The sequence below is a fragment of the Oryctolagus cuniculus genome, chromosome 19 (assembly GCF_051225735.1).
Source record: "Oryctolagus cuniculus isolate XC-2025 breed Fujian yellow rabbit chromosome 19, ASM5122573v1, whole genome shotgun sequence".
Classification (NCBI taxonomy): Eukaryota; Metazoa; Chordata; class Mammalia; order Lagomorpha; family Leporidae; genus Oryctolagus; species Oryctolagus cuniculus.
Window position 1 is genome coordinate 69,892,510 of NC_142885.1, and position 27,743 is coordinate 69,920,252.

Consider the following 27,743-nt stretch of genomic DNA (forward strand, 5'->3'; position numbering starts at 1 on the left):
TGGGATGGGAGTAGAGCTCTGTGCTCTCCAGGCCCTACCCCTCATCCATCACGGGGGCGCTGACAGCTGGGACAGTTCCCCACCTGGCCCCCAAGGCTCCACCCCTGTCAGCCACTTGGGCTCTGGCGCCAACCCGGGAGGGCTCAGATGTCCCCCAGCACTTGGTGGGCAGGACAGCTCAGACACAGCTGGAGAGAGAAAGGGAGGGGGAGAGGGCAAGGGCGGGGGCGGGAGCTAGGGCCAGAAAGTGGGCGTAGCTGGCAGGAGAGCCCCAGAAAGAGGCAGCAGTCCCCTGTGTGACCTGAGCCAGGCTGTCAAGCTGTGCAGGCCTCGGGCCACACAGGAGATGGACCCCCAGAATAGACTGGCCACAGAGGGCCCCAGCCCTACCCCCTTCTCCTTCAGAGAGGTGGTAACACCCAGGGACAGGTCACCTCGGACTCGCCAGGTGCGGGCCCCGCTCCGGCAGCAGCAACTCTAACTTTAAGGGCCAGCCTTGGGGCCAGCGCTCGGGCCGGGGTGGGCAGCACTGCATGGGCTGCTGTGGAGGTGGCCGGGGGCTGGGAGTGGCCATCAGCCTGGGGGGTGGGCAGAGGAGTCTGGAACGAGGCTCCATGGGGCGCCTGGCAGAGAGCGAGCGTGGTGGGCAGGGGAACACAGAACGGGCGTCTGGACCCCACCAAGCTGGCTAAGGATGGCCATGACTCAGCCCCCTGTCTGCTGGCCTGTCCCCTGCCTAGCCAGGCTGGCCCGAGCTCTGGAGCCCACCTCACCCACTGGGTCGGGGCCAGCGGCCAGCCCACTGCAGGCTATTCTGGGCACCCCGGCTCAGACTGCCCTGCGCGCCCCTTTGCTCTGCCTCCCCTCACGCCTGAACCCCTGTGCACACACCGGCTTGTCTGTGGACCCCAGGACCCAGACCCACCTTGGCATGACACCCGGCTGCTCCACACCTCCCTGTCCTGAACCCTGAAGCCTGGACCCGTCCCTGGCCCTGACCGCCCCGTGAGAGTGCAGGGCAGCTGGACAGCTCCCTCCACCTCCCTCTCTGCAGGCCGCTGAATGCCCCCAGGCCCCTGATGGAGGGCAGCTGAGTAGCCCATTGGCCAGCAGCTGGGTGCTGGGTTCAAGTGAGGCTGGGGACCTTGGGCAGGAAGCTGCTTGCTCTCTGCCAAAATCATGACCTCGAGCTGCTTCCTGACCCCTCGTACAGAGGGGGAAGCAGAGGCGGGAAGGGGAAGGGACCTGGCCCAGATGGTAACCTCCTGAGAGGTAGGGCTGGGGTCTGGACTCCCCAGGTCCACTCCTGTGCTCTCTGCCTTTCCACACTTGGGGGGGTGGAGCTGTAGGCCCAGCTATGCCAGTCCGGGCCCAGGGTGTGGGGGAGCCGAGGGCCCCCTACACAGAGCCAGACACAGACTCATGGCCCACGGCGGGCACTGGGGAAGCCTGACTCAGGAGGTGGCAGCCGGGGGGACCCTGAGGGGCCCTGTGGGAGGCACAGGCGGGGCAACCATCCTGTGCAGCCGCTGCCAGGCTCCCCGGGCGCTGGCACGGGCCTGTGGAAAATGGTCTTGGCCAGCTTGTGGCTGCTCAGTACCAGGGCTGGCCCAGCCCACCAGCCCACCCCTGCGATGCTACCCCCACCCCATACACAGCCTGTCCCCTCAGTTCACCCCACCCCACCCAAGCAGGGCCGTCCTGAGGGAACACGGACCCCTTGGAGGCAGGAAAGCCTGGGCTGCCTTTGCCCCCAGACACTGGGGTCCTGCTGTGAATGCAGGAATGGGGCTGGGGGCCCGGGGCAGGGCGACAGCTGGGGTGCTGGAGGTGCAGTGCACAGGCCCAGGAAGTGTTGCCTAAAATGGCACAGCCTGTCTGCCTCCAGAACCTCCCAGCTGCTGGAGCACACAGGCCTGCGAGGGCGGGAATTCGGGGGCGGGGGACAGCTGGAGGGGCAGCTAGACATCTTCCCCCAGCAGCTGTGCCCAAGGCCAGCCTCAGGGCATCCCCAGTGCCCTCGGCCCTGTTCAGGCTGCCCTGTGCCGTCCGTTAGCTCCTTCACCCCTGCCCCAACCGCCTGCACACAGAGAAATCAAACGGACAATGGAATAAACGTCTATTAAGCAAACGCCTCTGCAAGGAAAACTGAACGTGGCCGGTTCCCCAGGAGCGCCCGTCAGGAGCCCGCCCGGAGGGCCCTTTTCCAACTGAGCGGTCAGTTCCGTCTCCCAGGCGGGAGCCCGCGGCGCCTTTGCGGCGAAGGAACACACGGGGGCGCGCGGCCCTCGCCAGCGCTCGGGCCGGGAAGCCTGCGGGCCCTGGCCCGGCACGCGGACAGCTGCTTTGCAAAGCGCGCAGCCCCGTGGAGCGGAGGGTACTAACGCACCCCGCGCGCATCCTCTTGCCCGGGGCTCCTGTCCCCGCGCGGGAGGCGCTGCTGCCATTGCGCGCCGGGTGTCGCGCCCCGTGGAAGCTGCCTCGGGGAGCAGAGTGGCAGCCCGGGTTCCCGGCGTCACCGTCCAGCCATTACATGCGGCCCCATACTTAGCCCCGTGTGCTCCACAGTGAACTACGCGCTGGAACTGGGATTTTAAACAACGCTTCTTTATTTTTTGGTCTTAAAATCGCTGTGAATCAGACCTGGAAGGGGGCCTGTGCAGGGGCGGGGCCTGGTGCGGTCCACAGGGACCCAGCTTGAGTCACAGGGCCCTGGCTGCCAGGGATGCTAATGTCGAGGGACGCAGACAGGCCGCGGGCCGAGGGCCTCCCCAGGCCGGCGGGGGCTCGGCGCCAGGGCCCCAGGAGGCCGGTGGTCCATAGACCTGGAGGTAAGCGCAGCAGGGGACAGGTGAGCCGGCTTCTGGCAGCCTGACCCCAGCCGCCCGGCTAAACGGATCAGAGCCAGGAGCAATCCACAGCCCGGCGGGCCCTGCTTAGCACTTTAAGGAGCTCATTCCAGGGTCATCGGCTCCATGTTTACTAATCCAAAGCTCGGAGAAGCCCAGCGCGTCCCCAAGGTCGCCCGGCCAGGACCTGGGGCGGAACTGACCCACGCATGACTCTCAAACTCGCGGGGAGAATGCGAGGCCGCGCCGGAGGGCTTCCTGGAAGGGCTGGCCTTCTCCGGCTCCCGGGGTCGCGCACCCGGCACAGGGCAGCTTGCTCCACTGGTCCCCGCCGCACCCCCGGCGTGAAGGGGGACCCCGCTGCCCCTGGCACTTCCTGTCCCGCCCCATACCGCCCCTCGGGGCCACGCCTCTGAGGTGCGTCGCGGGACGGACGCTTTCACAGACGTGACAGCTAAACCAGCCCAGCGAGGGCTGCGGGGGCCCGCACCGGGGCCGAGAGGCCGGCGGGCGGTCAGCGAGGCGGGCGACAGGAGCCTACGCCGCGCCTCAGCGTCAGCCTGGGGCAGCACCTCCAAGCAGCCACCGGAGACGCAGTGCGCCTGCGCAGTGAGAGCGCACGGCTGGGGGCGGGGCAGCGGCGGCGCGCACGCAGAACGTGAGGGGCGGAGTCCGGCGTGCAGGGCGCCTCTGATGGGTGGAGGCGGGCAGGGGGCGGGGCAAGGGGCATTTCTGGGCGGAGCCTCGAGGCCGGTTTGGAATTTTTGGCGCGAGCCGGTTCCGCGCGCGTTCACGGGCCGTTCCCCGTCGGAGAGTCCTCCGCTCGGGCGTCCGGAGCCGTCGACGCGGACGCCTGTGCGCCGGACAACCCCAGGGCCTCCCGAGGCCCCCGCCGACGCGGAATCTGGGACCTCGCTGAAGTCAGGTGAGCCCAGGTGAGCCCAGAGCCCGCCCTGCGGGTTCTTCCGGCTCCAGGCAGCTCCGGGCCCCTGACGAGACCTCTCGGTTGGCCTCACCCATTTTCCCTCAAGCCTGCTCCTCGGGGGCTGGCCGCACCCCTGCCTGGGCAGCCGGGCCCAGCCCTGCCCCTCCCATGACCCCCACCTCCTGGCCCCCGCCCCGGTGACAGCCCGGTCCCCTCGGCTCGGCCAGGGCGCCCCGCGCCCGCGGAGCTCGTCCAGCCGTGCGCTGACCGGGGGCAGCTCGCGGGCTGGCGTGGACCGCGGCCAGCGGACGTGGCCGGCCGGGTGAGCCTGAGACGAGCGCCCCCCGCGCTGGGGCCTGAGTGACGCTGGGGTGCCTGGAGACCCCCAGGCTGTTCCTCCCCTGGCAGTGGGCGTGAACGGGGCTGGGGGCGCCCCGGGTACATTGTGGCCGCTACATTGTGGCCGCCCCGCCAGGCGGCTGCTCACCCTTGGGTTTCAGTGTTACCTTTGTAACGGCGCCCCTGCTGTGCTCCCGCGGGGCGGCGTGGGCCCGGGCCTGGCCGTGGCTGCGGCGTGAGTGGCCAGGGCCCCCGGCGGGCACGCAGAGCAGACTAGCAGCGCTCGTGGGGCTGGGCCGTCGCCCGTGTTTGTGTCAGGAACATCGCAGGGCTCTTTTGAAAATCAAGGCAAGGGCTGCGTCGCGGCCCAGAGCCCCTGTTCAGGGCCCGGCGCTGTGGCGCAGCGGGTTAAAGCCAAGGCCCGCAGTGCCAGCATCCCATATGGGCGCCGGTTCGAGTCCCGGCTGCTCCACTTCCGATCCAGCTCCGTTCTATGGCCTGGGAAAGCAGCGGAGGACAGCCCAGGTCCTTGGGCCCCTGCACCCACGTGGGAGACCCAGAGGAATCTCCTGGGTTTGGCTTGGCCCAGCCCTGGGTCGTTCTGGCCATTTGGGGAGTGAACCAGAAATGGAATTCCTATCTCTCTCTGTCTCTCCCCTCCTGTCACCTTGCCTTTCAAATGAAAAAAAAAATTTTTTTTTTCAAGTTAGATGAAAGAAAAAAGAAACATAGGAACATTTGCACTAATCAGGGAAAAATGAGTCATGTCAGATTCTGCTGCATTAGTTTTGCATGGGGATCTCCAGTTAACCTGGAACCATTATGAAGAAACTGTTATTTACTAATTTTTTTTAAAAAAAGTATTGTTTTGAAAGGCAGAGTTAGAAAGAGAGAGAGAAAGGTCTTCCATCCACTGGTTCATTCCCCAAATGGCTGCAATGGCCAGAGCTGCACTGATCTGAAGCCTGGAGCTTCTTCCAGGTCTCCCATGTGTGTGCAGGGGCCCAAGCACTCAGGCCATAGCAGAGGGCTGGATTGGAGTGGAGCAGCCGGGACTCGAACCGCACCCATATGGGATGCCGGCACTGCAGGTGGTGGCTTTACCCATTACGCCACAGTGCCGGCCCCTGTTCTTTGCTGTTGAGTTATTTCAGCACTCTTTTTGAAGGTTGCTTGACCATGAGCATGAGGGTTCATTTCTGAACTCAGTTCTGTTGCCTTGACCCACGCTGCACATTTGTCCTGTGTGAGTACAACGCTGTTTTGATTACTGGAGACTTGTGGTTAAGTTTGTTGTTTTTTTGTTTTTGGTTGGTTGTTTTTTTTTTTTTTTTTTTTTTTGACAGGCAGAGTGGACAGTGAGAGAGAGAGACAGAGAGAAAGGTCTTCCTTTGCCGTTGGTTCACCCTCCAATGGCCACCACGGCTGGCGTGCTGCAGCCAGCGCACCGCGCTGATCCGATGGCAGGAGCCAGGTACTTATCCTGGTCTCCCATGGGGTGCAGGGCCCAAGCACTTGGGCCATCCTCCACTGCACTCCCTGGCCACAGCAGAGAGCTGGCCTGGAAGAGGGGCAACCGGGACAGAATCCGGTGCCCCGACTGGGACTAGAACCCTGTGTGCCGGCACCGCAAAGCGGAGGATTAACCTAGTGAGCCGCAGCGCCGGCCTGTGGTTAAGTTTTGAAACTGGGAGGAATGAGTCCTCCATTTTCATTTTTTTCCTTGTTTTGCAGTTGTTGTGACAATTCTGAGTCCTTTGAATTTCCATTTAAATGTCAGGGTCAGCTCCTCAGTGCCTGTAATGAAGCCAGCTGGGATTCTCGCATGCATGTGGTGGGTCTCCAGATCAGTCGGAGAGAGTTGCCATGCTATCTACAGCAAGACTTTGGGTGACAATGACAAAAGGTCTTTCTGTTAGGTCTTTGATCTCTTCCCTTCCCCTTCCCCTTCCCCTTCTCCTTCCTCTTCTCTTCTCTTCTGTCTTCTTTGTTTGCTTTTGGCTGATGCTGTGGCACAGCGGGTGAAGCCGCTGCCTGCAATGCCAGCATCCCATATGGGTGCTTGTTTGAGTCCCAGCTGCTCCACTTCCGATCCAGCTCTCTGCTTATGCACCTGGGAAGCAGTAGAAGACGGCCCAAGCCCTTGGGCCCCTACACCCACGTGGGAGACCTGGAAGAAGCTCCTGGCTCCTGGCTTTGGATCAGCACAGCTCCAGCCATTGCAGCCTTCTGGGGAGTGAACCAGTGGATGGAAGACTTTCTCTCTCTCTCCTTTTCGAATAAATAGATCTTTAAAAAATATTTATTTATTTGAAGGAGTTGCAGAATGAAAGGGAGAGACAGAGAGAATGATCTTCTATCTGCTGGCTCACTCCCCAGATGGGTGCAACAGCCAGGGCTAGGCCAGGCTGAAGCCAGGAGCTTCATCCGGTTTCCCATGTGGGTAGCAGAGGCCCCAGACATCTTCCATTGCTTTTCCCAGGCCATTATCAGGGAGCTGGATCAGAAGTGGGACAGCCGGGACATGAACCAGCATCCATGTGGGATGCCAGTGTGGCAGACGGTGGCTTTACCTGCTGACAGTGGTCCTGCCTGCTACATTACGATACAAATTGCTGTCTTTAGTTTCTTAAAGAAGCTGGGAGGGCCCAGTACTGTGGCTCAGGGCATTAAGCCATGGCCAGCATTCCATATGTGTGCCAGTTCCAGTCTAGCCTGCTCCCCACCCCCCTTTTTTTTTAAGATTTTATTTATTTTGAGAGATGGAATTACAGAGAGAGAGAGAGACAGAGAGGCAGAGAGAAATGTCTTCCATCTGCTGGTTCACTCCCCAAATGGCTACAATGGCCAGAGCTGGGCCAATCTGAAGCCAGGAGCCAGGAGCTAGGAGCTTCCCCCAGGCCTCACACATGGATGAAGGGGCCCAGGCACCCAGGCCATCTTCCATTGCTTTGCTAGGCCATAGCAGAGAGCCAGATTGGAAAAGGAGCAGCTGGGACACAAACCTGTGCCCATCTGGGGTACTGGTGCCACCGGCGGAGGCCTAGCCTACTACACCACAGGTGCTGGCCCTGCTGCTCCACTTCTCGTCCGGCCCCCTGCTAATGTGCCCGGGAGAGCAGCAGCAGATGGCTCAAGTGCTTGTATCCCTGCACTCACATGGGAGGCTCAGAAGAAACTCCTGGCTTCTGGCTTTGGCCTGGCCCAGTCTGCATCACTGTGGCTATTTGGAGAGTGAACCAGCAGATGGGAAGTCTCTGTCTCTTCTCTTTCTGTAGCTCTTTCAAAGAAATAAATAAATCTTAAAAAAAAAAAAAAAAACGACGACGATGAAGAAGCTGGCAGAAAGAAAGGGCGGGCCAGGGCCCACAGGCGTGCGTTTGCTCTACTGCTGACTTTTTCTGTTCCGTTTCTTCTCATTGGTCCCCGTGGTCTCAGGTGCCATCTGGTGTCATCTTCTAGTTCAGTACGGTTCCCCTCACACTCACCTCCTTTGTACTGTCATTTGCAAATATATTTCTATATGTTTTATGCCTGACAATATAGTTACATACATACAGTTTTATACAATAACTTTTTTTAAGGACTTATTTGAAAGAGAGAAAGAGATCTTCCAGGGGCCGGCACTGTGGTGTCGTGTATTAAACACTACCTACAGTACCAGCATCCCATAGGATGCTTGTTTGTGTTCTGGCTGCTTCACTTCCAATCCAGCTCCCTGCTAACGCACTCGGGGAAGCAGCACCAGATGGCCTAGGTGCTTGGACCCCTGCACCCATGTGGGAGACCCAGATGAAACTCCTAGCTCTACCTCTTCCTGTCTCTCTGTAACTACCTTTCCAATAAATAAATCTTTAAAAAAAATTTTTTTTGTTGTCTGCTGGCTCACTTCCCAGAGGGTTGCAAAGCTGGGGCTGGGCCAGGCCGATGCCAGGAGCAGGGAACTCCATCCAGGTCTTCCATGTAGGCTCTTGGCCCATCTTCTTTCCCAGGTGCATTATCAGGGAGCTGGGCTGGACACAGAGAAGCCAGGACTCGAAACAGCACTCCAGCTGGGAGGCCAGAGTAACAGGCCGTGGCTTAACCTGTTGTACCACAACACTGAGATCAGTTAAAAGAAGAAATATGCATCAATTTTGTTTCATCATTACAGAATCACCTGCACCTGCGTTCTTTGTTCACTGGGGGTTTATTTACTATTTGAGTTTATGTGCTTTCAGCCTGAAGAACTTACTTTAGAATTTCTTGTAAGTCACCCCTGCTAGCAGAGATTTCTTTGTGTTTTTGTGGCATTGTATTTCTTTTGCCTCTATTTCATTTTGTATGATTTATTCATTCGAAAGGCAAAGTGATGGGGAGGGGCCAAGACACAGAGAAGCTGAAGCCGGGAGCCAGGAACTCCGTCTGGGTCTCCCAAGTGGGTGGCGGGGCCCCAGCACCAGGGTGGTCTTTCTTGTCTTTCCCAGGCTCACTGGGGGAGCTGGACTGGAAGCAGAGCAGCGGGGACTTGAACCTGTGCTCGGGGTGGGCTGCTGCTGCTCCACCATGCCAGCCCCTCGCCTGTACTGTGGGAAGCTAGTGCTGCTGAATGTAGGGCTCTGGGATGACAGTCTCTGCCCCGGCACTCTGTCACCCTTTAGCCTTTCTGGCCTCCCTGCTTCTGACGCGAGGCCGCACTTCATTGCGCTGAGTAATCCTGTTGGGTGCTGATTCACCCTGTAAGGGAGGAGTCACTTTCCGTTGCTGCTTTCACGATTTTCTCGTGTTTGGTTTTGCACACTTTCCGTACGGTGTTCCTGCGTGGATCTCTGTGTTCTTCCCACCTGAAGCTTCCTGGACTTTTTGGGTGTGTTGCTTAGCAGATTTTCAGGGTAAAATCTGGGGAGTGTTCAGCAGTGACTTTCTCAGACACTTTCCCCTGCTCCTTCTGCCTGTCCTTTTGGTGCCATGGGGAGCTTTTTGCTGTGCTTAATAATCACATGACCTTTCTCATCTGCCGGTTCACTCTCCAGATGGCCGCAGCAGCCAGAGCTGGGCTGATCTAAGGCCAGGAGCCAGGAGCTTCTGGGTCTTCCCCATGCATGCAGGGGCCCAAGGACTTGGGCCATCTTCTACTGCTTTCCCAGGCCATAGCAGAGAGCTGGACAGGAAATGAAGCAGCCGGGACTCACATGGGATGCTGGCGCTGCAGGCAGTGGCTTTACCTCTTACGCCACAGCACCAGCCCCACTGCTTTCAAATAAATAAATATGTAAATCTTAGAAAAAAGATACTATTTGAGTGGCAGTGAGAGTGAGAGAGATACATTTAAATATATCTCTATATGTAATCTGTATCTTTCCCTCTCTATCTCTTTCTATCTCTATCTTTCTCTCACTCTCGCTCTCGCTCTCACTCTAGCTCTAGCTCTAGCTCTAGCTCTAGCTCTAGCTCTCTATCCAGATAGTTCCCGTCTACTGTTTCACTTCCCAAATGCCTAAGCCAGCCAGGGCTGGGCCAGACCAGAGCCTGGAGCTGAGAACTCAGTTTAGGTCTCCCACACGGGCGGCAGGAAGCAAAGTACTTGCGCCATCACTGCTGCCTCCCAGGGTCTGCATTTGCGGGAAGCTGGAGCCAGGAGCTGGAGCTGGGACCGGAACTGACTGATATCTTAACTTGTAGAGGATAATGCCAGTCCCTAGTTTTTTGGGAAAAACTGGACATTTTGGACAACAGGTTTTAGTGACTGGATGCTGGGTCCCCACCTCCTGGAGCTGTGGTTGTTGTGCTGCTTGTCTGGCAGCTGGCTGGACTACCGTGGTGAAGTCCATTTCCTCCACGCGGTCACGCCTCCGCTGGGACACGGTGGCTTCACGAGGGCTCCTTCTGATTCTTTTCCCTGATAATACCTGGCTCTGAAGCTCTACCAGTTGCCAGTTCTTTGCTGTATTCTTTTTCTTCTCATTTCTTTCTTTCTTTATTTCTTTTTATTTTTATTTTGGCAGGCAGAGTTAGACAGTGAGAGAGAGATAGAAAGAAAGGTTGGTTCACCCCCTAAATGGCCACCATGGCTGGCACTGCACCAATCCAAAGCCAGGAGCCAGGTACTTCCTCCTAGTCTCCCATGCGGGTGCAGGGCCCAAGCACTTGGGCCATCCTCCACTGCACTCATGGGCCACAGCAGAGAGCTGGACTGGAAGAGGAGCAACCGGGACTAGAACCCAGCACCCATATGGGATGCTGGTGCCGTAGGCGGAGGATTAAGCAAGTGAGCCGCGGCGCCAGCCCCATCTTCTCATTTCTTAAGATTTATCTATGGGGCCATCATTGTTGCACAGTGAGTAAAGCTTCCCTCTGTGATGCCAGCATCCCATATCGAGCTGGTTCAAGTCTCAGCTGTTCTGCCTCTGGTCCAGCTCCCTGCTAATGCACCTGGGAACGCGGTGGAAAATGGCCAAGTCCATGGACTCCTGCACCCATTCAAGAGACCTGGAAGAAGCTCATGGCTTTGGACTGACCCAGCTCTGCCCATTGCAGTTATTTGAGGAGTGAGCCAATGGATGGAAGATCTCTCTCTCTCCATGTGTCTCTCTCTCGCTGTCTCTGTAACTGTGATATATATATAGCCCTGCAGACCAGGGCTTTAACCCACTATGCCACAATGCTAGCCCCTCCTTTTATATTTTTTACTTATTTGAAAAGCACACTTAGAGAGAGAGACAGACAGACAGACAGACAGACTTCCATCTACTGGTTCACTCCCCAAATGGCTTCAACAGCCAGGGCTGAGTCAGGCCAAAGCCAGGATCCTGAACTCCGTCCATACTTCCCACATGGGTACAGGGGCCCAAGCACTTGGATCATCTTCCACTGGTTTCCCAGGTGCATTAGCAGGGATCTGGATCAGAAGTGGAACAGCCAGGACATGAACTGGTGTCTCAGGGGGCAGCTTAATCACTTTACCACAACGCTGGCCCCTGCCCTGGGTTCTTGATTCTCTGGGCTTACATTGTTCCACAGACTGATCCTGTTCACTTTGGGCTCCTTAACACCGCAGTGTTTGCGGGCAGTGTGTGGGGCTTATTCCTGCTGCAGGACGGCTGGTTACAGGTGCCTGTCCCCCGTTCTCCCTGCACACCAGCCCTGTGCTTGCCTCCCACAAACCTCCACTGACTTCAGCGGCACCTTTGAGCTTAAATTTCTCCACGTTGTTTCACATAACGTCGTGTTGGGGTCAGGAGGACACGTCACAGCTCTGTCCTAGGACCTCCCTCCACCGTGCAGCTGGCAGCAAGGACGTGGTAACTTCTCCCTGAGAGGTGCTGCTGCCTCGGGGGCAGCTGCTGGGTGACAAAGTGGCCTCTGGCCTTCTCTGCTCGCTTCTCCCAGCACGGAACCTCCTTGCTGTGCACGGGCAGGGACTTGGGTGGTTGGGCTCCGTGTTCCCAGCAGATGAGCTCCAGAGGCGGAGCCCTGCGTGTGGGCTGTATGAGCGGGGCCTGGCCTTCCTGCCACGTGGAGCTGGAAGGCTGAGAAGTGCCCAGAGCCTGCCCTCCTGGGCAGATGCCCTGTCCTTTGACTGGGAGCTGGGGGAGCCCCACTGGCCACACCTGTCAATAGAGCTGGGGGCTGGGGAGGGATCAGGTGCCACACAGTCTCTGTTCTTAGCAAGATTTGGTTGATTTTCTTGCATAAGTGTTTGCTCACCCACTGTGTGCCCTCAGTGCCATGTCCAGAGACTGCGATGCCTGCTTTTGGGTCGTCTCTACCGCTTGTGCCTCTATGTGCAGAGAGGCCCCCGGGGCTTGCACACCATTATGACAAAGCCCTCACTGGCTGGGCCTTGGCACCACACTGAAGAAGAAAGGAGGAATATTTGGGACTCCAGGCTGTTGTGCCAGAGGGCCGTGTTACCATTTCCATCTCTGGGTCCCGGACAGGCTGTGCAGAGCTGGCAGGCAGCAGCTGGCTGTGCCAAGCTGGGGCCGTCTGTGCGGGCATCTGACTTGAGCCTGCCTGGTTCTGGGCTCCCTCCTGAACTGCGAGACCCTCAGGTCCATGGCTCTGAGGTAGAGATGGGAATGCCTGTCCCATGCCCTTACTGGCCACTGTGCAGGGCCCTCTCAGCCTTGGTGTTGAAAGCAGAACATGCGGGGAGTGGGGGCAGCTATAGGAGCAGCTCTCTCTGGGGCCACAGGCCAGGTGCAGTTTGAGTGGACCCACTGCTCCACACTCAGCCTCTGTCTCTGCCCCTGCAGGCTTCCTGCACTGGCCATGCCTGTGCCCACAGAAGGCACCCCGCCGCCCCTGAGCGGCACCCCTGTCCCAGTCCCGGCCTACTTCCGCCACGCACAACCTGGCTTCTCCCTCAAGAGGCCTGGGGGGCTCAGCCGGAGCCTCCCGCCCCGACCCCCTGCCAAGGGCAGCATCCCCATCAGTCGCATCTTCCCTCCTCGGACCCCGGGCTGGCACCAGCCCCAGCCCCGGAGGGTGTCATTTCGGAGCGAGACCTCAGAGACCCTGCAGAGCCCTGGGTACGACCCGAGCCGGCCAGAATCCTTCTTCCAGCAGAACTTCCAGAGGCTCGGCCGCCTGGGCCATGGCTCCTACGGGGAGGTCTTCAAGGTGAGTGAGGGGTGGCCCCACCTGGGGACCCTTTGCCACCCTCCGCTCCCTGGCCCCACGGAGTCCCGGGCAGCCTGCCCCTCCCCAGCAGCCCCTGCGGGGTCGACAGCCCCTCCTGTGGGTTTGAGTTGGCTGTGTTCCCATCCCCTGGGGCAGGCCTTCCAAGAGCTGCCTCGTGCACACTGGCCCCTTGTCCAGGGCCTGGCATGCCCTGTGGCCGCTGCCATCTCCCTACCCCTGGAGCCAGTGTGCTGGGGTCCTTGGCAAGTCTGCCTGGCCCCCGGAGCTGGCCCTGAGTGCTGTGTACCCCTGGCCACAACTTTGTTTCTTAAAAGATATTTTCCAGTCATTTATATTTCCTTTAAATGAGTAGCTTTCCCTTGCTTTTCCCAAGTACTGTGTGAAGTCGACTTTGTTAAGAAGTACAAACAGCGCAAGCGCCTGGATCAGCCACGCCCCGGAGGAAAGCACTTTTCACCCACTGAGCACACTGCCCGCTGTGTCCCGTAGCCAGCCTTTCTCCTGAACAATGCGCCCTAGAGCTCAGCCTGCCGCTTGCATGCTGGGTCTCGGCTTCACTGTTGTAGCATGCAGGGGTTCTAGAACACTTGCCAGCTGGCTGTCCCTGTGCACGGTGACGTCTCAGTAGACCCTGCCTGTTGTCCTCCACGTGGCCACGCCCCTCGTGGACCACCCCTACCTCACCTGTGCTACCACTTTGCTTCCAGGTGCGCTCCAAGGAGGATGGCCGGCTCTATGCAGTCAAGCGCTCCATGTCGCCGTTCCGGGGCCCCAAGGACCGGGCCCGCAAGCTGGCCGAGGTGGGCGGCCACGAGAAGGTGGGGCGGCACCCACGTTGTGTGCGGCTGGAGCAGGCCTGGGAGGAGGGTGGCATCTTGTACCTGCAGACGGAGCTGTGTGGGCCCAGTCTGCAGCAGCACTGTGAGGCCTGGGGTGCCAGCCTGCCCGAAGCCCAGGTCTGGGGCTACCTGCGGGACACCCTGCTCGCCCTGGCGCACCTGCATGGCCAAGGCCTGGTCCACCTTGATGTCAAGCCTGCCAACATCTTCCTGGGGCCCCGGGGCCGCTGCAAGCTGGGTGACTTTGGGCTGCTGGTGGAGCTGGGTGCAGTCGGGGCTGGCGAGGCCCAGGAGGGAGACCCCCGCTACATGGCCCCCGAGCTGCTGCAGGGCTCCTGTGGAACAGCAGCTGATGTTTTCAGGTGAGGGCTGGGCTGTGGCGGGCTGGGGGGGGGGGGGCCTTCCTGGAGGAGATCAGGAGAGAGAAGGCCTCTCTGGGAGGGATGCCGCCTCCTGGGCAAGGTCAGGATCAGCCTCCGCTGGGAGGTGCTGCCCCAGTTCCCAGTTGGGGCGGCTTCCCAGACCAGGCCGCTTCTAGCGCGACTGTGCCCAGATCAGCCTCGTCCTTGCTGCTGCACACCAGGCACCTTTGCCATTTGCCTGGAGGGAGGGGTGCACCGTGAGCTGAGGGCCATGCCCCAAGCTTGCAGTTGGCAGGTCCCATGGGGCGATGGTAGCAGTCATGGGGCAGCCAGGGTGCTGTCAGAGTAGGTGGGGCACAGGGTGAACCTACCCCAGCAGTGTGTGGGCTGTGTTGAGTATGGGGTTCACACTCCACAGTGGAGTTCCTGTGCTGCTGGGCCCTCCCCAGCTCTTTCCCCACCTCCCTGGCTGATGGTGGGAGTCAGCTATCCACTCCCACCCAGCAGAGGCAGCCTGGGACTGGGTCTGTGGCTCGGGGCCAACCCTGCTTGTGTCTGTCCCCTCTTGCCCCTCCCAGTCTGGGTCTCACCATCCTGGAAGTGGCATGCAACATGGAGCTGCCCCATGGTGGGGAGGGCTGGCAGCAGCTGCGCCAGGGCTACCTGCCCCCTGAGTTCACTGCCGGTGAGTGCGGGCAGGGGCAGGCTGCCATGGAGAGGATGGTGGGCTCAGAGCCATCAGTGCTCTGGGACGCTGATGTGGCCCCACCCCATGGCAGGTCTGTCCCCCGAGCTCCGTTCTGTCCTCATCATGATGCTGGAGCCTGACCCCCAGTTGCGGGCCACTGCTGAGGCCCTGCTGGCCCTGCCCATGCTGAGGCCACCACGGCCCTGGAGCGTCCTGTGGTTCCTGGCTGCCGAGGCCCTGAGCCGTGGGTGGGCCCTGTGGCAGGTAAGCACCCTCTATAGCCAGGTGGCCGTGCCTGCCCCCTGACCAGGGCCAGCACCTTCTGAGGCTTCTCTCCCCACACAGGCTCTGCTTGCCCTGCTGTGCTGGCTCTGGCATGGGCTAGCCCACCCTGCCAGCTGGCTGCAGCCCCCAGGCCCGCCAGCCACCCCTCCCGGCTCACCGCCCTGCAGCCTGCTCCTGGACGGCAGCCTCTCCAGCAGCTGGGACGAGGACAGTCTACGGTAGGTGAGGGCAGGGCACGTGGCAGGGCAGAGTGACCGCTCCACGACCATGCCCTAGGAGGAGTGGTGAAGGGAGAGCTCAACCCCTTTGTACAACCAAGGCAGGAGGGTGTGAGCAGGCCTGGCACTCAGTGCCGTCCCTCTGCTCCCGCCCTGGCAGAGGCTGCCAGGGCCCAGGGACAAAGCCTTGTCCCTCCCCTGGGTAGAGGGAGCCCCTAAGGCCCGGCGAGCCCCCGCCCCGGGAAGTCTTCCTTCATCCCGGGTGCCTGGTAAGCCAGCGCGAGGCGGGAACCTGGAAAGTCCCACAGCAACCCCACCCTTTCACAGCAGCCGTGAAGCACCGGAGTTCCTCACTCAGAAAGTCCACTCATGTCCGGCTCAGAGCCTGTGTGTTGTGCACAGGGACACAGCGGTCTCTGCGCGTGGCTGAGTGCAAGGACTTGCAGGCCGGCAGAGTGCACCATGTTTTATTTCCTGCTTGTGGCTTGCTGCCGCTCTGGACGGTGGGCTCCCAGGCCCTCCCTAGGGGCAGAGCTGCTCCGTCCGGCACTCCCCAGCCCTCACACTGTTTGTCTCGCCCCTTCCTGCAGGGCCACGCTCTCCTCAGAGGCCACCCTGGTCCGGGCTGCTGGCAGTACCTCCACTCCCCGGAGCAGATACCCACCCAGGTGAGCAGGCCCAGGGGCAGGGGGCTGGGCGGGGCTGGCTTGCGGGTCCCGAGTGTCATCTCTCTCTTCTCTCACCCAGGGATGCCCTGGACCTCAGTGACATCGACTCAGAGCCACCTCGGGGTTCCTTCCCCTCCTTTGAGCCTCGGAACCTCCTCAGCCTGTTTGAGGACTCACTAGACCCAACCTGGGCCTCGGGCCCCACATAGCTGCTTTTAACCTCCTGTTTCCTTTTCTCTCATTCCCTGGAAAGTGGGGTCCCTCTGGGGCCTCTGCCTGGCCATGTGTAATAAAAGGTATTTGAACCTTGGGAGCACCCAAGCTCACTGGCATGGCCACACAGCACCGCCTGTCCCTTTGCAGTTGACACCAGGTCTCTGGCCCCTGGGAGAGGGTCTGAGGCTGACCCTGCTGCAGAACCCGGGGCCTCAGGCCTCCAGCCTGCAGACAGGAGTCGCCCTGCAGGGGGGATAGATGTCTTAGGTGGGCGTGTCCCCAGAAGGCAGGCTGTGCTGTCCGCATGGCACTCAGACAGAGGCAGATCCTTAACCACCTGGGGCCTGGCCCTGGCCACTCCATTCCACATGGGTGGCAGCTGCCTGAAAAGAGCAGCAGTGTTAACCCCTGAACCACCCTGCCTACTGGACAGAAGGCCAACGTACTGGTACTGGACAAAGGGGCTGGCCCTGCTGCCCCAGACCCTCACGCTGCAGCCTGGACAGAAGGGAGGTGGGGCCAGCCAGCTGCTGGCTGCCGGGAAGGCCCATATGCAGGGCAGACAGGTGGGAGTCAGGAAGCATGGGCTGGAGGGGCGGCCTTGTGGGAGGGTCAGGGTGGGTGATGGCTGCAGGCTGGCAGGACTCCCCACTGTCAGAGCAAGACGTGCCCCAGAGTCCCTCTGGTCCAGCCCTCACAGGTCAGAGGGCAAACGGCCCAAAAGGGAAGTGGTTCTTTGCAGCTAACAGTAAACAGTACCGGGAGGAAGGCAGGGAGCGCAAGCTGGAGCTTAGGGCAGGGGGAGGGGACTCGGTCAGTCCACAGAGGAGACGGCTGCTCCCAGCAGGAAGTCTGTCCCTTGGCGACCAGCAGGAGGGGAGCAGGCCGCTCAGTCCGGTGGACAGGCGTGGCGGGCGGCCCAGAGCAGGTCGGGTACCACCCCAGCGTGCAGCTGGAGGATGGAGCCCACGCTGAGCAGGTGCATGATCTGGTGTGAGTTGCCCCAGTAGTCAAAGCGCCCAGGTCCCCAGCGCTCCGGCAGACGGGCGACGTTCACCAGCCCGCCGAGCAGCGCCAGTGCGTCCATGCGCAGGTAGCAGGGCAGGGAGCCCGGGGCTCCTGAGCCCAGCCCCAGTCCCCGGGCCCCAAACACCAGCAGGCGGGCACCCGCTTGCCAACCAAAGGCTCGGAGCCTGGCGGTGGTGGAGGGGGCAGTGAGGGCCCGCCAGCCAGCCACTCCTGAGAGCACGGTGTAGCCCACCAGGGCAGCCGGGCGCAGCCAGGGCCTGCAGGCCAGGGTGCAGTGGATGATGGGCAGGGCCCCTGTAGTGGGAGAGTGGGAAAGAGCACGTTAGTCTGGGAGGCTGCCCAGCCTCCCCTCCCCTTCTCAGGGCCTCCCCCTCCTCAGCTCCCACCCACCGGGGCCCCGGCTCACCAAGGGTGTTGACGAGGCAGACCCCACACATGTCGAGGGCCAGGAGCCGGGCGTACACTGGGCTGCCCCCTTGGTGGCACATGAAGAGGTGATAAAGCACAGAGCCCGCAGGGGGTGCCAGGCAGGCCACGCAGTGCGTGCCCCCCAGCCAGCCGTCCTTGCCCAGCTGTCCCCAGGGCATGGTCATCGGCACCAGCACCAGGAAGCCCAGCAGAGCCAGCCCTGGGGGAGGGACACAGGTGTCCATGAGTGTCAGCACCAAGTCAGACAACAGAAAGGGTGTCACGCTGCAGGAGGCGAGTCACTCACCGGGGCCTGCAGGAGGTGCTGGGAGGACCTGCCCCAGAGAACCTCGTAAGTCACATGGGGCCGGGGGTCTACTCCCACATCACCCTGGCCTGCCAGCTTCCAGAGTGGCTGCAGGAGCGCGGAAGCGGACACAGTGGCGACGCTACCAGCCCAGAGCTCCTGAGCTGCTCACACAGGGCCTCTCCAGAAGCGCCCAGAAAGGGAGGCTTTGGGCCTTGTACCAGAAAGGAGTGAGGCCTGGCAGTGTCCGGCACACCCGGGCGGAGAGAGGGGGCCGAATGGAGCCCAGCCCCTCTCCAAGCCAGCACCGGGCACTACCAAGCCTGGGCCGACCGGCGCAGGGCCCCTCGCGCGGCTGGGGCAGCTCAAGGGCGGGCAGGGCTGTGTCAGCAGAGCTCGGCCGGCCGCGGAGGAGGGGCCGCGCGCCCGCTGGGGGAGGAAGGAGCAGCCACCAGGCGGTGCCCCAAGGCAGAGCTGCTGGGAACAGGCCGGGGGTGGGGTGGGAGGTTCTGCTGCGCCCTGAACCCCTCCTCCACGCAGTCAGCACCCACCTCCGGGACGGGTGCTGGCGAGGAAGGGTGCCCAGGACGCTGGGGTCAGGAAGGGGCGGGACATCAGGCCTCGCAATCCCCGCACCGGGGGAGAGGGGGGATTAAGCGGGCTCGGGGGCCCTTCTCGGCTCCCCTCTCCTGCCCTGGAGCCCCGCTGAGAAGGCGGAAGCTGCAGGGCGATCCGGGACAATGGCAACTTTGTCACCGCGGCTCCTAGCCCTGCCAGGGCAGGGGCAGGCCGGAGCTTAGCGCCGGGGTGCTCCCTTGCCTTTGGCCTCCGGCGCGGCGCTGGCAGGACAGCCCCGGGTGCGGGTTGCGTGTTGGGGGCGCGGCTCACCGTGCGTGTAGATGTTGCCCAGCTCGTTGTGCAGATAGAAGAGGCTCCGCAGGCAGCCCGAGCCGCTGCTGGCCGGCCGGTAGCCGGTCAGCACGAACTTATTGAACTGCAGGTGCGGCGGCGAGCTGGCCCAGTCCAGCAGGCGAGGCCCGGCGAGGAACGCCATGGCCCAGCGCAGCACCGGCGGTCCGCGCTTCTGTCCCCGACCTCCTCCTCAGTGGGGTCGCGGCGCCTGGGGGCGCATCCCCGCCCGCTACCCCTCGCAGGATCCGCGAACGCTCTCGCTGGGGGTCCAGGCCCGCGCCCCTCCAGCCGTGCGCACGCGCGAGCCTGACGCCCCCGCTCCGGGGCGGAGGCTGGGGACGCGCTGGGTGTCCGGGCGCAGTGCGGTCGGCTCCACCGGGGCTGGCGCGCCGCAGCGATGGCTCCCGCCGGCGGAGGCGGCTGGTCGTCTCGCCGCAGCTCGGAGGACGGGCGCGGCCGGACGCTGGAGGGGACGCCAGGCTCCGCCCCGGCTGCTCGCCCCCGCCATCCTGCCCGGTTTCGCGCGCTGGGCTCCTGACGCAGGCGCTGCAAAGGCCAATGGGTGCGGCCGGCGGGAAGGCCCCGCCTCGAGGCCGCCTGGGCAGTCCCAGCATAATGTACGACTAAAGCCTCATTTGCACGAGGCGGCTGTGGGTTTGGGACCCGACTTTGTGGGTCTCACAGAGTCCGCTGGAGCGACCCTGGCCCCTCGCTCCCCGCCCAGTACTGCTCACCCGGGCTTCCCACTGACGCTCCGGGCACCCACTCTGGAGGGCGCAGCCCCATTGCCCAGCCCCACCCCTCGGCCCGGCCTCTGTCCAAGGTGCTGCTGACTCCGACCCGTTGGACTGGGTCCGGCTTCCAGCCGGCTCATCACCACGGTTGGGGGGGTCTCCCCACCTGCGCGACTTCTCCAGAGCGCAGCAAGACACGCGAGGCTGAGACGCGCGGAACCGTCGGGCGAGGCCCTGCTCTTGGGACCAGGCTGCTCGGAGGTTACACCCTTCCCGATCTGCCTCCTATATGGACCCCAGGGCGCACCCCGGGCCCCGCCCGGGACAGCAAACGGAGGGGACGGCTGGAGGCGGGGCACAGAGGTCGACTCCGGACCCGCCCACTCGGCCTTCCGCGTTCTCTGGGCCTTCTCCCTCTGCATCTCGGGCGGCTCCCCTGAGCTCTCGGCTCGGAACGCCCTTCATTTGCATGGACACGGGCACCCTCGATCCCGCGCAGATTACCATAGCCCCACCCACCACGCGAGAGCTTGTTGAGGCCTGTGCCCAAAGAGGCCCTCTATGCAAAGGTTGGAGCGCAGATCTCTTTTTTTTTCAAGGTTTATTTATTTGCCTATTTGAAAGGCAGAGTGACAGGGATCTTCCACCCTCTGATTCACTCCCAAGATGCCTGCAAACAGTGGGGTCTGAGCCAGGAACTCCATCGGAACCTCCCACGCGGGTAGCAGGACCCTGAGTACTCGGGCCACCATCCGCTGCCTCCTAGGGTGTGCGACAGAGGCGAGCTGGAGAGGAAGCTGACCCCAGGCCCTCCAACGTGGGATGTGGCAGGCACCCCGGTGGTGAGCCGGGCCCCCTTGCTTGAGCTCTGGTCCCTTTCCAGGGCAGGAGAGCAGAACCACCCGGAGGAGTCCAGAGACCTGTGACGTCAGGCACCCCCCCCCACATCAAGGCCCATGCAGGGGCCGGGCTCCCCTTGCCCTCTGGCCTCCACTATCAGGGCACCAGGGGCGGACCAAGTCCCTGACAGTAGCACGGATGCCCCCTGTCCAATTTCTGGTCTCCTCCAGATGACCAGAAGCCAAGCTGCCCTTCGAGGGGCAGAAGGCTGAGGTAGGGTTCGGGGCAGTGTCTCAGATGTCCATCTCGCTGGTGGACGGTCCACTGGACCCTGGGCATCCGGGTCAGAGAGCGGAGACGAGTGAGCGCAGGGAGCTCTGGCTGGAGGCACTCAGGGGCCGGTAGCCGGTGACAGGGCCCTCAGGCTGGGGGTCCCCTGAGGGGCAGGGCAGGGCCACCCCTCGGGGCCGGCGGTACCACACAGCCCAGCTTCTCCTGGGGCCCTGGGCAGCCCCCAACGCCAGGGGCTCCTTTCCCGGAGCCAGCAGGCAGGTCCTAGAGGGGGAGCAGACGTCAGCTGGACCCCAACCGAGTCCCACCGCCAGCATCCTCCTCTGCCCGTGGTCCACACACGATTCTCCGCGCGGACCCAAGGCCTCGCCCTCTCAGGAACCCCGCCTTGCTCCCCACCAGAGCCCCTGCACGCGGGCAACCCGGGCCCCTGCCCTCAGACCCTGCCCCGTCGCCCGCACCGTCGGCGCAGCAGACGCAGCAGCGCCAGGAGCAGCAGCAGCAGCACGGACGCGGCCGTCACCGTCGAGAGGACCCGGGCTGCAGGCACACGGGCGCGGTGAGCACAGGGTGCCGAGGGGCCGCTGCCCGACTCCCCACCCCGCCTGGCGCGCCCGCCTCACCCCCGGTCGCGGCCTGCGGAGCCCCGGGCCTGGGGCTGCAGCTCGCGTTGGCGCCTTCGGGGGACTCTGCGGCGGTCTGGGCCGAACCCCCGGGGGGCTCCCCGTCCTCGGCGGCGTCGGGCAGCCCTGCGGAGAAGGGTGTGAGGGCGGGCCGCGGCTGCGGGCGCCGGGCCGGGGCGGGCCGGGGCGGGGCTCACCGCGGTAGGTGAGCGCGAAGCCCTGCGCGTGGCCCCGCGCGTCGCTGCGGAAAGTGAGCAGCAGCGCGGCGGGGCGCAGGCGCAGCGGCCCGGGCTGCGGCGGGCGGGCGCCGTCGAAGGCGCGGAGCAGGCGGCCCGAGGCGGCGTCACGCAGCTCCAGCCGGTCGCGCGAGTCGGCCAGCTCGAAGAGGCGGAAGGTGAGCTCCAGCGCGGCGCCCGGGGGGCCCAGCACCCAGCTGCAGTTCCGGTCCGGTCCGTACTCGTCCGGGAAGTCCGGCGAGTAGATGACGCCCTGCGGCGCCGTCCAGTTCCCCTGGCAGGAGCCCACGGACACTGCGGACGGATCGGACGGTTAGGCCGGGACACACCTGGCTCTTCCGTCGCCGGGCAGTGTCCGAGCCGCGCCCTTTCCCCGGCTGGGCCCCGCCTCCCAGGCCGCCAGGGTCCAGCAAGGCCCCGCCCCCTGGTTCAGCTAAGGCCCCCTCAGGCCCCGCCCAACCCTCCCGTAGGCCCCGCCTCCAGGCCCCACTTCGGCCACTAAATCCCGCCCCGCGTGCCCCTCCAAGAGCCCCGCCCTCTCACCATCGTAGATGCCCAGCCTCCCGTCGCCGCCGCACAGCTGGCCTGGGTGGCCGAAGCAAATCTGGTCGCAGTCGGTGGCGGGCACAGGGCGTCCCCGGGCCAGGTCGCTCTCAGAGCCGCAGAAGCAGGCGTAGCCGGCCTCCACGCCCGCCAGCTGAGAGCACAGGCTGGGTGACCCCCGGGGCAGGGGCTGGGGTAGGGGTGCAATGGGGGGGCTCCTGAGGTCAGGGTCAGGTGGTCCCCAAGGGTACCTGGTAGCCCCTCATGCGGCAGAAGCGGAGGCACACTTGGACCGTGAGCTTGGTGGAGGTGCCGCTGGGGCCGCTCAGGGCAGGAGGGGCCCCCGAGTCCACGAAGCAGCCCAGGTATCCGGGCACTGGGGGCGGGAGGCAGAGTCAGGCCCCTACCGGGAAAGGCGGCCCTCAGCCCCCGCACGGCCACTCTGTCCACTCACTGTGACACGTGGGGATGTCGCAGTAGCGCCAGTAGATGCCCTCCTCCGTCTCGGCCACGTAGCACCAGGGCTGCACGTCCCCGTCTGGGTTCCTGCCCACGGGAGGCAGGTGGTCAGGCCCCCGCGGCCCAGGTCTGTCCCCGCCCAGGTCCAGCGGAGCGAGAGGCGTTCGGCTCAGTGCTGGCTGGCGAAGCCCGGTTTTCTGCTCGGGGTCCGCGGGGCGTCGTTGAAAAGGCCTCGAGGGCTGCCTTCGGGCCTTCAGCTGTCGGCGGGACTGGACCTCGTGCATGAGGACTTGGGCCGTCCAAGGTGGCCTCAGCCGCTGCTCCAATCGCTGAGCCCTGAGCGCTCGGGTCTGGACCCAATGCCCCCAACACCGACAGCAGACGCCCCCCGCCTTCCGGGCCCCCTGCCCGGGCCTGACCCGGCCCCGCAGGCTTCAACCAAGGCTCTGTGCCAGTGGGCACTCGAGGCCCACCCTGCCAAAAGGGTGCTGCGCCCCCTGCCCCTGCCCCAGCCGCGGACGAGACAGGCCCCTCACCGGCAGAAGTTGTGCGCGCCCAGCCCCCAGCGGCCCTGGGGGTCGCTGGCGCTGCTGTAGCTGTGCTGCTGCGTCTGGTCCCAGGAGAGACACGGGCGGCCGGCCCCGTGCGGGCCGGTGCGGTTCTGGCGGCCGCGGTAGTCGGCGCCGTTCACCTGGAAGCATTCCGACAGGCCTGCGCGGCAAGGGCGGGGCCTGCGGAGGGCTGGACGCTCGCCGGGCATCCTCGCCCCCGACGGCAGCTCTCGGGGTTCCCGGCCCGCGCCCCCCGCGCCTGTCCCGACGGGGGCCCCCGGGCTGCTCGGCAGCTCCAGCCACCTGCGCTGCGCCCGCCCCAGCCCCCCCGGGGGGGAACCCGGGAGTGGCCACACTGCCCAGACTCACCTGGACTGTGCAGGCTTCCCGCTGAGGCCCAACGCGGCGGCGGCAGCGAGAGGAAGAGGAGGAGGAAGAGGCCCTGTAGGGCCCGCGTCCCCATCGCCCCCAGTCAAGGAGAGGTCGTTCTGTCTCAGATGCCGCCCGGGGTCGCTCTGGGGTCTCCCGGGCGACCTGGGGGGCGTTGTCCTCCGACCGGTCCTCAGCGCACTCCGAATGGCCTCCTCGTCTGGGGCGGGGAAACAGCTGGCGGGGGGGGTCCCAGGGTCTCTGCCGCCTGGAGGTCTCTGCGCCCCGGTTCCCACAGAGGGGGGTCTCTCTGCCTCTACCCCTCTGCTCCGGGCCGTGCCTCGGCTCCCACGCGCGTCCCCTCCCGCGGCGTCCTGCTCCCCTCGGCTCCCTCGCCCGGGTCTCCAACGCTCTGGTCCCTGCCCCTCCGCGGCCCCTCCCCCAGGATCCCTCCCTACCCCCGAGCGAGGGCGGGAAGCCCCGCCTGGGACCCGAGCAAAGGCAGCAGGTCCAGACGCCTCCCTCGCCCGCCCGCCCCCCGGGACCCCCGGCGTCCCAGCGCGCGCCTCCCCGCCTCCTCCTTTCCCCGGGTCGGTCGGTGCGGGTTCCAGGGGGCGGGCGTGGGAGGGAACGGCACAGGCCGACGCGGGGACGACGTCCCGGGTCAGCCCTGCATCGCTGCGTCGCGAGCACGCGCACCAGGTGCACACGCGCGCCTTCCTCGGACCCTCGCGACCCCCGCCCCGGCTCCCGGCGCCAGCGGCCTGAGGAAGAAAGCGCCGCTCGGCGTCCCGGCACGGGCGGGAGTGGTGGGCGCGCGATCCGGGACAGGCAGGGGCAGCTGGTGTCTGGGGACGAAGGCAGCTGCATCCCCGGCCCCCGCCCCCTCTCCCGGGACCCCCGGCCCAGGCTCTCCGGAGCCTCCGCCGTGCGGTGGAATTTCCCCGGCGGTGCCCCCCACCTGGTGAGGGAGGGGGAGGGGAGCAGGCCCGGGCAGGCGTGGGGGGAAATTCCCCACCCCCTCCCCCGGGCCCGACTCCTCCGAGTCCTCTGATCTCCTGCGCCGCCCGCCCGCTGCCCGCGGGGTTTGGGGGGAGGCCAGCGCAGGTGCGTGGGAGGGCGGAGGCGGGGGCCCGGGGAGGAGGTGCGGGAATGTCTGGGCCCCTGGTGGTGGCCTCGACCCGCCCAGATCCCTCGCCCCCGGTCCAACCTGCCTGCCTGTCGCCAGGCCCCCGCCCGGCTGTCGGGGCCGGGGAGGAGATGCGGGCGCGGGCAGGGCTCGCCGAGACCCTAGGTCAGCGCCCCGCCGCCCCTTCGGGGAGCTCTGCTGGCTCCCGCCTCGCGGAGCAGCGCGGGGTTGGGGTCCGCCCGCCGCTGGAGGGCCCCTCGACGAGGGAGTGGCCAGCGGCCACCTGTCCACCTAGGTCTCCCTCTCCCGGGTCTGAAAGGCCGGCTGGGTCTCAGGGGCAGGCTCCAACCGCGGCTGGATCGCAAAGCGTCACTCTGGTGGTCACAGCTGGCAGAGGCAGGGGACAGGGGACAGGTACAGCCAGGATCCCAGGCGCCAAGTTGGGCCAAGAGGACCCTCGGGTCTAGGGCGCTGAGACGCCCACCGAGTCCCCGCCCTGGACGGGTCTCCTGCAAAGCAGCAGATGGGAGGCTGGGGCACTGAGATGGGGGGGGGGGTGTCTCAGGTCCCACCTGAGGTTCTGGAACCTTCCAGAACCAAGACCTGCCTAGGCCCTCCTGCTTCCCAGCATTGCCACTCAGTGCCCAGCGAGCAGCTGCCTGTTTGCGGGGTGGGGGGCCATCAACCATCTGCTTTGGGGGCCTAGCACTGTGTGAGGCACCCAGGTAACCAGGGATTCAAATTCTGTTTGGTCAGAGCCAAGGGTAGATGCACCTCCACCCATCCCATGCGGGGCGTCCCTCCCTCCACTGGACCATCTGTGTAGGCGCCAGCTGCCCCCGGCCCTGAACCGACAGCCGCCCGTTTAACAGGGGAGGAGACAGGCCAGAGGAGACCAGGGCTCAGCCGCGGGGTAGCAGGGCCTGAGTGCCTCGCTCCAGCGGATGTCCCGGAGCCTTGGCTGTCCCTGCAGGGGAGCAGGTGCACGTGTGGGGCACCCAGGACTTGGGCGGGGATGGGAGACAGGGAGCCCCAGAGCTGGGGTCAGGCTGCCCTTCCCTGCTTCATGAGGAGGTGGGGGCCTGGGTGAGAGCAGACCCCCAGGAAGGGGTCTCCTACCCTGAGAACTGGGTCAGAGCTGGACCCCGGTGTGGCCTCAGGAGGCCTGGGCTCTACCCAGGAGCTGCTCAGTTGTCCCCCCCACCCCCCCGGCAGGTGAAAAGAAACCTCTGTGTGCTGTCACCCTGACCCCCGCCAGAGGCCCCTGGCCAGGCCTGGGAGATGACCCAGGCTCCTCGCTTCCCAGCTTCCTGTGCCCCTGTCCTGGATTGGGGGGAGACTGGGGGGTTCTCCTGGGGCAGAAGCAGGGGCTTTCCTGGGGGTTCAGAGAAGGACCCCCTGCAGAGAGCCCTGACCCCTCGGCAGCAGGGCTCCCCCTCCTGAGCCGGGCTCCCCTCGCCTGCCCCCCGCTGCCCGACCTGCCTGCATGTACTGATCCTGGTTCCTCCACACACAGCCTCCTGATCCTGGTTGCTCCACACACAGCCTCCTCACGTCGGCTGAGGCTACGGCAGTGAGCACAGGGCAACGCCAGGCGTGGCACCGCCCCCACCCCGGGGCTTGTTGGGAATGCTGGTTCTCAGGCCCCCCGCCCCGCCCATGCTCCCTGGGTGTCGCAGCTGGGAACGTGTGGACGCCAGCCCCTGAGCAGCCTTGGGTTCGCTCTGCTCCATTCCCCAGGGAGTCCAGGGGCTGCCCAGGGCCTGGAGGGTGGGGGCTGTGGCACGCGCCCACCAGCTGGAAGTGCCGCCGGGGTCTGCCACGAGGTCCCTTGTCGCCGCAGCTGGCATCGCCCCAGCAGACACATCTCCCCAGCTCTGGGCTCTGGGGTGCCCTATGGAAGTGCCACAAGCCGGGGCGCCGCGGTGCCTCTCGGCCCAGGGTCCGGGGGTCTGCTGCAGCGTCTCCCTTTGCAAGCTGGCTCTCGCCTTGGCTGGGGAAGCCACACTCCAACCGCTGTCACCGTCGTGCGGTCGGCACTCCAAGGTCACGCTGCAGGGGACTCCCGACGCCCAAGCCTTGTCCCTTCAGGGGCCAAGGCTGGGACACACCCACTTTGCGTCTGCCCCCACCTCACCGGGCCTGTTGCCGGTTCCCTCGGTGGCCGGCCTTCCGCGATGCAGACACCAGGGCTGGTGGCCAGAGAACCGAGGGGCAGCCTCGGAGTAGGGGGCAGTGGGCTCCACCTGAGAGCCGATTCTGGCCACAGGCTGCTGTCCCTGGCCGGGCTGGGTGCGCCAAGCTCTTTGTCCCCATGCCGTCCTCTGAGCTTTTGAGCTTCGGTCTTGAGAGAGTGCTGGAGCCGGCCAGGCCTTGGTGCTGCAGGGACGGCGGCCTCAGGGAGCCAGGGGAGATGGCGAGGAGCCAACGGCACGTGGCTCCATGTCGCCTGCTGCACTGGCCCGGCCTCCCAGCCCTGCGCCTGCCGCTCTGTGTGCCTCTCCCAGCAGTAGGACACCGACGGGTCCCCATCGCCCTGGGAGCCCCGGCCTTGTCACCCTTCTGGCTTTGGCGTCTGCTCCCCGCTGGGGCAGAGGCTCGCTGTGGGCTGTGGGGTCCCCGCCCTGGAAGGGCTGAGGCTCCTGCCCGCCCCCAGGGACCCTGAGCTCTGGCTGGGAGTGATGTCCCCACCATGGAGGCGGGGGAGGGGCGCTTGCCTGGCACCCTGCAGGGCAAACCCCTGCAAAGAGGGCAGTGCGGGTGCGGGGTGGCGTCTCTACCCCAGGGTCACGCACCAGGGTAGGAAGGAAGTGGCAAGAGAGTAGCCCCTACCGTGGCCTGCAGGGCTTTTTAATTAATTATTTTTTTTAAAGATTATTTATTTATTTATTTGAGAGGTAGAGTTACAGACAGTGAGGGAGAGACAGAGAGAAAGGTCTTCCATCTGCTGGTTTACTCCCCAAATGGCCATAACGGCCGGAGCTGGGCTGATCCGAAGCCAGGAGCCAGGAGCTTCTAGGTCCCTCATGTGGTGCAGGGACACAAGGACTTGGGCCATCTTCCACTGCTTTCCCAGGCCACAGCAGAGAGCTGGACTGGAAGAGGAGCAGCAGGGACCAGAACCGGTGCCCACATGGGATGCCGGCGCCGCAGGTGGAGGATTAACCTACCGCACCACAGCGCCAGCCCCTTTAATTAATTAATTTATTTGAGAGGTAGAGTTACAGGAAGAGACAGAAAGAGAGGTCTTCCATTCGCTGATTTATTCCTTAATGGCTGCAACAGCCAGAACCTGGCC

The 27,743-nt window shown here is 64.1% G+C and overlaps 3 protein-coding genes across 10 annotated transcripts; 1 reads left to right on the forward strand and 2 right to left on the reverse strand.

Moving 5' to 3' along the window:
• Nucleotides 1-2,632: 2,632 nt before the first annotated feature.
• On the forward strand, nucleotides 2,633-16,108 carry PKMYT1 (protein kinase, membrane associated tyrosine/threonine 1). 8 transcript variants are annotated; one of them, XM_089321305.1, is made up of 9 exons: nucleotides 3,636-3,774; nucleotides 5,282-5,359; nucleotides 12,351-12,717; nucleotides 13,446-13,939; nucleotides 14,518-14,624; nucleotides 14,719-14,891; nucleotides 14,973-15,130; nucleotides 15,721-15,798; nucleotides 15,878-16,108. In XM_089321305.1, exons 3-9 carry the CDS (start codon nucleotides 12,367-12,369, stop codon nucleotides 16,005-16,007), a joined length of 1,491 nt encoding a protein of 496 aa, XP_089177431.1. In that variant the 5' UTR covers nucleotides 3,636-3,774; nucleotides 5,282-5,359; nucleotides 12,351-12,366; the 3' UTR covers nucleotides 16,008-16,108. The 8 variants fall into 8 exon arrangements, 7 of the variants coding, with proteins under 7 accessions (XP_017194232.3, XP_008248845.4, XP_089177431.1 ...); XM_089321306.1 differs by having other exon boundaries at nucleotides 3,646-3,784; XM_017338743.4 differs by lacking the exons at nucleotides 3,636-3,774; nucleotides 5,282-5,359 and adding an exon at nucleotides 2,633-2,831.
• On the reverse strand, nucleotides 15,582-19,200 carry PAQR4 (progestin and adipoQ receptor family member 4). Its single transcript, XM_051836295.3, has 3 exons — nucleotides 18,647-19,200; nucleotides 17,450-17,671; nucleotides 15,582-17,337 (listed from the first exon to the last, which is right to left on the reverse strand). The coding sequence occupies exons 1-3, from the start codon at nucleotides 18,810-18,812 to the stop codon at nucleotides 16,904-16,906; spliced, it is 822 nt and encodes a 273-aa protein (XP_051692255.1). The 5' UTR covers nucleotides 18,813-19,200; the 3' UTR covers nucleotides 15,582-16,903.
• Nucleotides 19,201-20,012: 812 nt separating this feature from the next.
• KREMEN2 (kringle containing transmembrane protein 2) lies at nucleotides 20,013-23,733 on the reverse strand. The gene is made up of 9 exons (XM_070064044.2): nucleotides 23,317-23,733; nucleotides 22,933-23,107; nucleotides 22,392-22,483; nucleotides 22,189-22,313; nucleotides 21,938-22,091; nucleotides 21,356-21,688; nucleotides 21,159-21,284; nucleotides 20,997-21,075; nucleotides 20,013-20,799 (listed from the first exon to the last, which is right to left on the reverse strand). The coding sequence occupies exons 1-9, from the start codon at nucleotides 23,408-23,410 to the stop codon at nucleotides 20,589-20,591; spliced, it is 1,389 nt and encodes a 462-aa protein (XP_069920145.1). The 5' UTR covers nucleotides 23,411-23,733; the 3' UTR covers nucleotides 20,013-20,588.
• Nucleotides 23,734-27,743: the final 4,010 nt, after the last annotated feature.